A 12,311-nucleotide genomic window follows, 5' to 3' on the forward strand; every position below is an offset into this window, starting at 1 on the left:
TTTAAATGAAGAAGAAGATTGGAAAGAAGAAGAAGAAGAAGAATAAACTTCCTCTCAGCTATTACTTTTACTCCTTTTACGAGCTACGAGGCCTAAGAGCCAATTTTGTTATGTAATTATGTAAAGAAAGACCTCAGTACATAATACAGTATAATAGTATTATTACAATTGTGTCGTATGGCTCTTTTTCTTGGAATGTATGGCTTTCATTTCTGCTCTTTGTTTTATATCATTCAAAAAAATTCAAAGGCTTGAGAATTTAAAAAATGGACTTTAGGCTAGGACAAAAATATGGCCTAAAAGAAAACAAAAGGAAAACACACGCTATATACAATATTTACATGCTTAATCGAAAAGGAATTAATTGAAATGCTTGAGGTGGATTTCGTTGATAGGAATCCCCAGTGCTTTGCCTTGCATGTTTTCTAATTCTTAAGCATTAAATTCCTTATAGTCATAGATGCGGAAAGAGCCTTCCCATGAGCTATCGAACCTTGCATGTTGGCCTGGCTTGGCACCCCACTCATTGTATTTTACAACAAGATCCCCACACTTGAAACCAGAGTTTGAGCTCTTCTTGTCAAACCATTTCTCGACAATCCGTTGTCTGTTATTTAAAGAATTAAAGGCTTTCTCATTTTTTTCTTGTAATTCTTGAAGCTCTGCCAAACGGACCTCCATAGGATCGTTCTCCTCCAATTCTAGTGACTTGAGCAATTGCAGGGCTAGGATTTTGATGTAAATCAAAAATTGGGCCTCTTTTCCATAAACTAGCTCATATGGGGAGATCTTCAATATTTGCTTGGAGGTTATATGGTCTACCCAGAGCGTATTTTGCAAGTGCTTATGCCATTTTCTTTTGTGCTCCGCCCCTTTCCTCTTAATGAGTTTGATCAAGTTCTTATTTGTTGACTCTGCTAGACCATTCCCTAGCAGATAACAATTAGAAGATGTTTTTAGGAATATATCATGATCAAGGGAAAAATGTGTGACTCGGGAGCCCATAAATTCGCTAGCGTTGTCTAAAATAATAGTCTTTGGGGAACCAAATCTAGTCACAAGATCTTCTAGAAGTCCTAGAATCTTTGTATCTGTTGCATTGTTTAGGGGCATCGCTTTCGTCCACCTTGTGATGTAGTCTGTTGTAGTGAGAATCCATTTATGACTGGCTGAGGATGTCGAGTTGATCATTCCTATGAAGTCCAAACCCCATTGAGAAAAGGGTTCATCTACCACAATAGGTATTAATGGCATTGTTGCATTTCGATGCTTACCAACATAAAATTGGCATTCCTTACATGCTCGAACCAAGATGTGTGCATCTTTAAAAAGGGAGGGCCAAAAAATACCCTGCACGGGTGATCTTGATGGCTGTTGTCTGGGCTAAAAAATGGCCTCCTGCGGAGCCATCACGAAAATAATACAAATTCTTTTCTGCCTGTTGTTTGTTTACACAACAAAGAAACACTCTATTAAAGTTCCTTTTGAACAAAACCCCATCAATCAGGTGATATCCACTGTTCAGTAATATGTAGAATCTTCGTTTAATGGTGGGCAGGCCAGATGGGTATTTTCTATTCTACATAAATGCTACTCTATCTATTATCCAACTAGCTTCATCTATGGACATGTTTAAAAAGACTATTTCACTTGGCTTCCCTTCAGGAGCCTCTATTTCTTGGGCTATGTATTCACAAAGACCTTTACCTTGGATTAATTTTGTTGTTTTTACGTTTGTTACCCCATTATTTTGTCGATAGTTAAAGTCTTTGTCTGGAGCAAAATAATGTGTCATTAATGTTGCCTCCTCCATTCGGCTTGATCCATCCTTGGCTATGTACCTTTTTCTTTATGATTCACTTTTTTTGTCCCAATGAACCCATGTGTTGAACTTGTGCCTTGGTTCAAGGTTTAACCGATGCCTTCGTGTGTGTTGCAACTTTGTTTTGTTGTTAAGCGGCCGAGTGTCGATGTGTTAAGTCGCTTTTGAACTTGAACCTTTGAACCATTCTTAAAGTTGTTCAAGGTTCAAAGTTCAAGGTCCTCCTTTATGTTTGTTAGAAGTCTTTGCTCGTTCCCAGTTTAGTTGTATTGAGCCGCAAGGTAGAAGTCCTTTTGTTCTCTCATGTTGAACTTGAACCATCGAACTTCTTGTTAAATGGTTCATGGTTCAAAATTTCATTTCAAGTTGGCCCCAAGGACATTAATAAAGAAAAGGTGGTGCGACAAAAGGAATATTCTAAGCATATCATGTTTTAAAATTCTAATTATGGAAAGAAATCATGAAAACTCAAGCCGTTTGTGTGGAGTTGATATGTAATAAAGAAATTTGTCAGAATCCTATCAAATCATGGGTTATTTCACACGCTCGAATGAATTATCATGAGGCGTGCGTAGGTATTACTCAGTTTTTCCGCCTCTTAATATGTAAGTTCTCAAATTGTGAAATTGGTAGATGTTATTGTTGGAGAAGCGAAGGACGTCAAAGGTAATTTCAGCTCAATACTTTGAGGGTTTCACATATTTTATGGTGGCAACAGGTGAGTTTTGATAATTTCTTCTCCGCTGTGTTACTAGCTTAGAAAGTCAACATAATGAAATTCTTTGCTTTGGAATAGAATTTTGCACTTTCTAGAAATTGTTTGATGAATGCAAAAGCGGCTATCATGAGGCTGACTCTTCCAAATCTTGGCCACAAATCATGCTTAGTCAGTACACTTCCTGAACCGGGTGACACTTCTTTAGCCCAAGCTGACTTAGGAGATTTTTTGGAAAGAGCTAGAAACCCTGAAGCTAACTCAATGATGAAAAGAATTGTTAAAAGTGGCTTGATTGAAGCTGTTGCATTCCCAACTGTCGCCCGTTGCCCAGAATTGGTGATCGCATGTATGAACAAGTATTAAGCCGGTAACAGGTGCATTAGGACCAGCAGTGGTGAATTGTTAGTAGAGATCAATAGGGAAATAGTGATGGTTGCAATTGGGATTCCTCGTAAGGAGTCGTATGAAGATTGGTCCATTGGTACTTCATACGCATTCTTCTCTGAGAAGAAAAGCTCTTATAAGAGCGTCATTGCTAGGAACTGGCTCCTAAAAGTTCACAAAGGGGGTTCCCGATTACCCAAACCTCTTACAAGAGAGCATTTCACAACGGAGGTGTGGGATATTGTGATTTTGTTAAATAGACTCAAAGGGAATTCACACACTTTCTATTGGGAAGACTGTATGTATTTTTACATTCAGGTATTGTTAGCTGGTGAGAAATATCTTGACTGGGTGCAGGTTATTGTTGAAAGGCTTCATGAGGGTTTGAGTAATTTTGTTGGAATGTCTAGTTTTTATATGTCCTCATATTTATTTTATATACTGGCTTGTACCAAAGAGTGGCAAGGGTTACATCATGAGCCTTGGGTGGATGGTATGAAGGTTTACGATTATTATCGACACCTGCAACAACATAGATATGCTAAAAATGTTACAAGATGGAATGATGTTTTTGCAGACAGTCTTGTCTTTGAACTGCAGGGAGACACAAATAAAAGAATGTCAGCCGAAGTTATGGAGCTGGTCAGTTATATATGGAAGGTATTTTATCCAATTTCCTAGATTTACTTACATTAGAGTAGGGGGCTTTGAAGGTGAACCATTCAAATTTCCCAGGTATGCCTTCGATAGCTATATATTGATTGAAGTTTGCAGACAACTTGCCCACATTGATAAAAAATTTAGGGGCAAAGAGTAAATCTGGAGTTACCTTCCCAATTGAACTTGGATATTACAGTTGCAAATTTGTTTCTAATGCTTTAAACCTAGAATTAGAGTTCAAGAAACTGAATTTATAGCCCTACATTGCTCGACGTAAGTTTGATAGTAGAGGCTATGTTGTGGAACGTTTAAATGTTGATGCCAATTTATTTCATGAACCCCAATTAGAAGATTATTGGGAAAATTGTTGCGATGAATTTGAAGTAAGAAGGAGATTGTGGTCAAGGTTCACTTTTCAGAAGATTGTTACAATGAGATTGTCAATAAATGTGGCAGGAATACAAGAAGAAGAGGGAGAAGATGTGTTAGATCTTGAATTCAATGTAAGGGTTCAAGGGAAAGACATCCCTGAAATTGATTGGGACAAGAGAGAAGAAGAAAGTATCCAGGACAAGTCCTTCAATGTATAAGAAGAACGGAGAAGTGGTTAAGGGACCGCAAATTTAGAAAGGAGCCAATCATTACTCCTAGAGAGATAATAGTTGGTCCACTTCATGCTGCACCATAAATTCCCACTTCCTCGTCTAATACAATCGTTGATATTGCAGGTGTCACAAAGCTGATAATTGGAGAAGTTCAAACCAAGAGGTCAAAGAAATCCCCATTGAATTCCTCAGTGGTTTGAGTCACCCATTCTAGGAGTAGAAAGAGAAACAGGAAACCAGCAGTGGACCAGATTGTTGTGGACTTAGATTCAAGTGAGGAAACCCAGGTGGCCATGGATGAGCAAGTGTCAAATTTTCCTTTAGTTCAGGATGCAGAAACAGAGAAAGAATCAAAAGAAAATCGAAACCCAATAACACCATGATTTTTGTCGATCCACTTTATTATTAGACACCTCCGCCCAAAGAAACTTCTAGTGTTTCTCGATGGCTTGGAGCTTCTATTGGCAAGAAACGCAATGTGGTTCCTATTACCATTCCCATGGAAGATATGGTTAGTAAGTGTCTTGGAAAAATATCCAAACCCAAAAAGCTTAAAACAAAGGCTGTGATGGAGGTTGATGATGATACAGGGCACTGGGTTGCAGAAGTGACAAAGCCTATCTCAAATAAGGACCCAGAAAATGCCACTGAAAAATATTTTATTGTTGATAAAATTGACCTAGGAGTTGCTTCAAGAGTCGTGGATGCCAAACATTTGGAATCCTCCACCAAAAGAATGATATCCAGAACCTAGAAAGATGAGAGGGACAAGCGGGAATTGAAATAGGTTGTTACACAAATGACATAATATATCAATGCCATACATCACCCAAGTCCTCAGCCTCTATCGCAGATATCATTGTCTTTTGACCCTAAATCACCAATAAACCAGAAACTATTGGATCTGGTTCAAAGAAGTCATCTGATAGCTGACATTTTTGATGAATGGCTTGACTCCATAGTGCAGAAAGGCACAAATTACATTACTAGCTTAATCAAGGTATATGATAATGCTATAGCCATGAGTAAAGAGATGGAGTTGGAAGCTACAACACGGGACAAAGAAAGAAAGAAATGGGTAGCGGTTCTGGCACAAATGAATGATGTACAAAAATTTGGGATCATGAAATTTCTTGCCAAGAAGCCTGTGGATAACTTGGATGATAATGTATCGTATGTATCAAGGAAAAACGTTGAGTGGAGAAACTCAATCATCAAACAAGGTCACGAAGAATCCATCAAATTATTAAAAGGATTGAAAGAGCTCATTGATACGATGCTGACAGATTTAAAATGCATCGATATACAGCTCCTGAAAGATGATGGACAGACAATCGAGCATGCAACAAACATGGTCAAAACTTTCAAGGAGAGAGTGCAGCTCATTAAAGAAACAAAGTCTCTAACTACAAATGACTTCTCCAAGGTGGCTAGGATCGAGTCAATGTTGGTAGTTTGCTTTGATCATCTGGAAATGCATAAAATAAAAGTCATGTAGGTAAACATGGATAAAGAAGTCTGGAAACAACAGATTCTGTATATTGGGCTTCCGCATTATCGGGTCATCCTCAACTTCTCAACAACACACTTGGAGTGGCAGAATGTACGTGGCACTATGACAAAACATGATAAACTAGTCGTTTCCTCTACCACGTTGGAATCTTGATCGGGTTATGAATGAGCTGTCATTATGTCCATGGCTCTTGGACACTTAAAGTTCTATTCAGTTTTAAACAAGACAATTTCTTTAACTCTAGGATAGAGTTTAAAATGAACTTTGGTTATTTTTTAGAAACGATTAGCCTGGAGGCTATATATGTAATTAAGCAAGGTTTTATGAGGGTCCGAAAAACTTTGATTTGGATTAGCAGACTTAGTTTTCTTTTGGAATTTTCAGTGAAGACATTTTATCTATGAATGAAACAATATATTTTGCACAACCTTCAAATCTGTGTGTTTGAATGAAAGAACAAATCTTTGTTGGGATATATGTTTGTGTGCAGAATATTTTACTTCTTTGATTATCCGCTTATTATAAGTCTGTGAATTCATTTGATTAAGGAATTAAGTTTTTTGTTGTTGTTTGAATGATTTTGTTCTCCCTTGTCCTTTGAGGCATGAGTGAGTCTCGATCAGAATTTATAATACATTGAGTATACTTTGTGAAATAAGTTTTATAAGAGTGAAAGATTCAAAGTTCAAGTCTGTGGGCTTTACATTTATGAATAATTATTTCATAGCATTCATATTGTGTTGACAAATGGATGTGAAAGCCTTTCTCACTTTCTGGTAAAAAGTGCATTTCTTTGTGATTACTTTGCATAAAAATTCATTGAATATCATACGGGGAGCTGCACCCTTATGCAGAGGGTAAACCAATAATCGGTTCACCCAACTGTTGGTTTCTTTTTCTTTTCAATAGGGGTATGCATGAGTCATTATAAAAAATATTAGAGAAAGGCAAATCTGTTAACCAACAGATTTTTGGCGACTCTGTTGGGGAGTCGAACAAGAAGATTGGTCGCCTGGTTACCGGATATATAGAACTGTCTTGTGAGCTATTTAAAGTTTGTCTAGTTTTATCGAAACTGTGCATTGTGAATAGGATCGAGCCAAGAAGATACACTAGGTCTCAGAGGCGTGAGGGGATATTTGACTCAGTTTTACCTGTTGTTTTGAAGTGAGGTTACCAGTCACTTTTTCATCTTCCAGCAGTTCAACATACTTTATCTCATCTCTGGTAATAGAAGTATGAGTGGCTTCAAAATTAACCATGACTTCATCATTTGTATGCTCTGTATGTAGGGGTTCAGATAATATTTTCAACTTAGCTATGTGCTTGGTTCTAAGAATCAGGTGAGACCAATCTAGGGACATGTACCCTCTTATTTTGGCAATAAAATCTCTAGATACGCATAAGCCAAAAATAGGCGGAATATCAATTAACACTACTTCCTGAAGCACAATAATGCTTGTACAAGAAAATAGGGTCAGTGAGAGGGTTTTAATCAAACCTTTGGGCCAAAATTTATTCCCGTCGAGTTGCATGACTCCTCTGTTCAAGCATTCATATTCCAATATTAAAACTTTAGCTATATGCTTAGGCATTGTTGTGGTGTTGGCTCTTGAGTCTATTGTAGAATTATGAAGCAGTTTATCTTTTACTAGAAGAGTCAAATAGAATGGAGTTGGTTTTGGTTTACCTACTTTTCCATTGTTAGGGATCTCTCCTTCATTAGTAAGCATTGTGGATTCTTTGATTGCTTCCCGAGTTCAATATCTTTGCCTGTTCTATTTGATGAACTTGTGGCTAATTTCATAGAGGGATTATCTATTTCGCCCAACGCTTCTTTCAAGAGGATCTTTTGCTTTGGGATAGCGAGGATGTCCCATAAGCACACTTTCGTTGGGGCTTTCATAAATTTCTCCACCATGTCCAAAACCATAGGAATAGAATCCTTTGAGTCCTTAGACTTGTATGGTATGAATTCTTTAGACTTTGTAACAACGGTAACCTCATAAGGCTTCTCTTGTTGCTTATCTGGACTCAGTTTTGGTTGTTGTGCAATGATCTCTCCTATAAACCGATGCTTAAAGTGAAGATTATAGTCACACTGCACTTGGAGCACTTTTGAGGATAACATGAAAGCATCATTTGTAAACACTATCTCTTCACCCTCCATCCATGAAAAAGGGGCATGGTCTGGGGCTATGTCCGCCTCTTTCTCCAAGGACATACTCTGCTTCTAGGCAGTAAGCATAACATCCTACATCCCCAAACAAGTATAATCCAACATTAGGAATTACTTCTTGATTTCTCTACTCTGCAACCTTCTGTTGTAAATTTCCTTGCGGGCAATTTCGTGGCATGTAAGCGTCATTGCAGGGAAAACACCAAGAGTTAGTATCATCTGCTAAGTTGTTTTGTCCTGCAACCATCTCCCTATTTTGGCTAGGCAGAATAGCTTGTAAAGGAGTTGGTACAGGTACAATCTGGTTATTAGACTGTGTCTGGGTTGCCTTCGCACCTCCTTGGAATTGATTTTGTTGGTATGAGGATCTTCCTCCCTGATAATTCTAAAAAGGGGGCATAGTTAGAGTAGCTTATTTCCTTTTGAGGTTAATTATTTCATTAGAGAAATTCCTCAACAAGTTTTTCATATCACTCATTTCAGCAACCAAGGATGAAGAAGCAAAAGCACTAGTTTGTTGGGCATTTGGGTAAACATACATGGATTGCAGAGCAGATGTGCTTGGAGGATTTTGTTTAGGCATTTGGCTTGACAACTCAGGAAAGATTGACATAGGTGGCCATGGAGGGAGCTTCCCTTCATCAATAAGATTATTCTATGCATATATTGCAAGTTCATAAGCATCAAGGTGGGTGTTTCCACTGAGGGATTGGATCATGACGGATATATTAGAATTTAAAACTTTGGGATAAAAAACAAGTCATGTCTGCAGGAGGGCGGGCGCTGACAAGGATTGTTTGCCAATTTTTGTGAAACCTTGTGTTGAAATTAGTAATAGCTTCTCGAGGACCACATTTTATGGTTATCAGCTGCTACAACAATAAATATCTATCTCCTATTTTTGTGAAACGCTCAAAAAAATGCTCTCCCAACTAGTCCCAGTCACCTATTGAATTTGGCGTGAGAGATCTATACCAATCTTGAGCCTTTCCCTTGAAAGAAGATGTGAGCAGCCTTAAGGCCACATTTTGTTGTGTGACATTGTGCACAGTACAAACATCAACAATGACTTGCAAATGTTCTTGGGGTGTCTTTGAATCCTTTCCGGTGAATTTAGGAAAATATTTTAATGCAGAGGTCGAGATGACATCCCATTGGTTAGGAGGAGTAGATGGAATGAGGGGACTCCCACTGTTCCATGTGACAAAATTTCTAGGAGGAGGAATTTCCATTGACAAAGGAGCTTGAATTTGCTCTTGTATACCTCTTCCTAAACTTCTAGCTTGTAATGTTACTAGAGGTGGAACTAACAGGTTCGGATTTAGAGCAGACTGGCTTCTAGTAATAGGTCTATGGCTCATACACCCACTTATAATGATAGAAATTAGGTCCCACCGAGCATGACAAAAAAAGAATTGTTGATCACTAAAATTGCTTCTAGGAAAATAGCCTTATGGGAAACTCAATGATGGGGAACCTGTGCATTTTCACTTAGTAACCTTCGAGATTTTAGAAGCCATCTCTTCATTCATTGGGTGAGAAAAAGGGAAGAAGGAAACAAAAAAGTAAATCTAATCTAAAGTGATCGTTGAATTGATATTTCTATCAAACTAAATGGAACAAAGAACTTCATATACATGTCATTCTAAGGCCCATTCAACAATCTACATGCCTTGAATGTTAATCAAGATACATTCAAAGATTTCCTTAACATAAAGTAACATACACGAAGTATCTACTAGATAAATAGTTTGAAACATGATTTAATTAGTAGAGTTTTAAGCATATGTTACTAAAGTCATGCCAGAATTTGAAATTGCACATAAAACTTATCAATGCATATTGAACAAAGTAATCCCAGAGGCCACTAGCATAGTTTGATTATCTTAATCAAGAAGTACAACAACAGTCTCGAGGCTGAAATTCTACCTAGAAATCATATTTTATATCTCTCCTAATGAAAAAAAAGTTCAGAACCCTTTGCAATACAAAAATCCTCCACTTATAGAGGAAGGCCTAACCGCCTACTAACAAAAATAGGAAGGCATCATGACTATAGACCAGCTGATGCCTTGTCCTCATCTTGCACATTCATCAAATACTGTGAAATTGATGACTTCTTTGGCTTTTGCATAGGCAAGCACACTTTTCTATTAATCGGCTTGAGAAAATCATCCTCATCGTTCCCCTACAACAAAACTCCTTGGACTTATCTGGAATGAAAACCCAAAAATGGTTCGCAGCTAATTATTCAACCGTCCACTACATGGAAAACACCCCGCCTCTGAAAAATGAGCGTGTGGATATCTTCAACAACCACTCTGGATGGACACGTAGTAGTAGGAGGGGGAGCCTCACCTTTTAGTGAAACTGCGACCCAATAGGTCCCAAGAATTTGCCACCTATCTTGCGATATGAGCTCCGCTTATAAGCGAGCGAATCCTTGTGGGAAAGAAAAATCGACGCCATGTAATAGTAGGGTGGAGCTTCACGAGCAAAGGAAAAATGAAACCCTCAAAAGGATGAGACATGCCAACACATTGCAGCCCGCACAAGCTGCATCCAAAATGCCCCCCCCCCGAAGAAAATACATAGTTAGGCAAAAAGAAAACTATGCGGATGCAATGTGAATATTAATTTAGAAAACACTTCATACATTATGATGAGATATGAGGAAAATAAATATTTGTTAGTATTCAAAAATACATGGTTGGTAAGTTTTAAAGCATGGCTAGTTTGAAATGAACCACATAAAGAGAATAACAGTTAACTAAATATGTGTATTGTTTTGAACATCTTGAATAAGGAATATATACATGAAATTCATATATTAAAGATGTAAATTATTTGAAATTTGTATCATTCAAGTGAAAATGTAAATTAGGCCATAGAGATATTAAAATTAAAATGTATTATGGGTTTTTTGGCATATGTGAAATTTGCAGACTATAGAAATTTGCAAGCAATAATTAAATATTAAAATGATTCAAAAATAAAATTGTGTACCAATTGAGCTTGGTGTGTGTCATTGTACGTAGATTTAATACCTATGTTGTTAGTTAGATAAATAAAATGAACCTAAAGACAATAGAAATCTTGAAGAAATAAATTAGGGAACAAACTTGGAGTGCTTGCAACTATTTTGATTGTTTGAAGAGTTTGCATTTGATAATGTTGTCAAGCATGCCTCCTCTTCTTTTTGATGAGAAATATATGGGCTTTGTTGTATGTGTGCATATCTTTCAAATGTCAAGGCAAGGTGTATGTGAAGACTTGCATGTTCACAAACCCTTGAAATAGCTATGAATGTCAACCCTTGTCAGTCAATGTTGTCAATGTTGATTGTTGCTCTTTGAAGCGTAAGCCCTTGTGATTTGTGTATTGTTAAGGACCATGCTATTTTAAATGGTATTTGATGGCGAATACCACAACTCTTTGGCATTATAGGGATATTTTTGGGGGTTGTTGTGATTCCATGTTGGTCTTGTGTAATATTTGAATTGAACAACATAAAAAAGGTAAGTTGAGGTGGTTTTTTGCCATTATTGTATACAATTGCTTTAACCTATCCAAGTGTGCCATTCATAAGTCATGCTTCCACCCACAAATTTGTACATAGTATGACCTCTTGGCCAATACATAAGAGGATCGTATATTAAAGTTGTTCTTCATCTAGATTTGAGCATGTTAATCTCCTAAGCTACTCTACAATGGATAGGCAATTGGCTTTGCTAAAGATAGTGACATGTGTTTATCATAGAGTGACACCATTTCCTTTGTTGCAAATATATGTATGGATGATCCAAGAAAATAGATTTATATTTAGAGATGAGTGTGGAACTTGATCGTGATATTAGAAGATGCTAATCTACAATTGTAGGTTTTGTATTTCGTAAATTTGAGAGAAGTGCACAAAATTCAGTTTGGGTAGGTTCCTCTCCAATTTAATAAAATATTTTGTTTAGTGTTATAATTTTTGTGCAACTACACCGTAGTATTCCCCCGTGGGAAGTTGAATCATACATTAAAATGTCTTTGACTAGTGGTAGTTATCCCAAGACATAAAAGAGACTGATTAAGCATCCTCCAAATGGGATGTGGTTGTGGGTAGGGAATGTTTCATGCAACCTAATGCCAATTCATTCTAGCAATGGACCAATGAAGTTCATTTCATGTATTAGAATGTATCAAATGAAGTACATGTTTTCTTAAAACGTCGCAAGTGTTTGCCCTTGTAGGGGTCATTTCTTTTATTGGTATTCAGAGGGCAGAATGAATTGTCGATGCTTGTATGTTAAATGTTGTGATGCATGTTGGTGTAAGAAGTAGTAAAGGTGATTGTCCATTTGGTGTTGACCTCATGAATGTGGACTTTATGCTTATAATTAGGCGATATTTTCATGTACTTGCAATTCCCTAAATAATTATTT

General features: G+C 37.3%; 1 protein-coding gene across 1 annotated transcript; it reads right to left on the reverse strand.

The window, feature by feature from the left end:
• Positions 1 to 432: 432 nt before the first annotated feature.
• Positions 433 to 1,113, reverse strand: LOC131859008 (uncharacterized). Its single transcript, XM_059212520.1, has one exon. It carries the CDS (start codon positions 1,111 to 1,113, stop codon positions 433 to 435), a length of 681 nt encoding a protein of 226 aa, XP_059068503.1.
• Between the last annotated feature and the right edge of the window lie 11,198 nt (positions 1,114 to 12,311).

The sequence above is a fragment of the Cryptomeria japonica genome, chromosome 10 (genome assembly GCF_030272615.1).
Source record: "Cryptomeria japonica chromosome 10, Sugi_1.0, whole genome shotgun sequence".
Classification (NCBI taxonomy): Eukaryota; Viridiplantae; Streptophyta; class Pinopsida; order Cupressales; family Cupressaceae; genus Cryptomeria; species Cryptomeria japonica.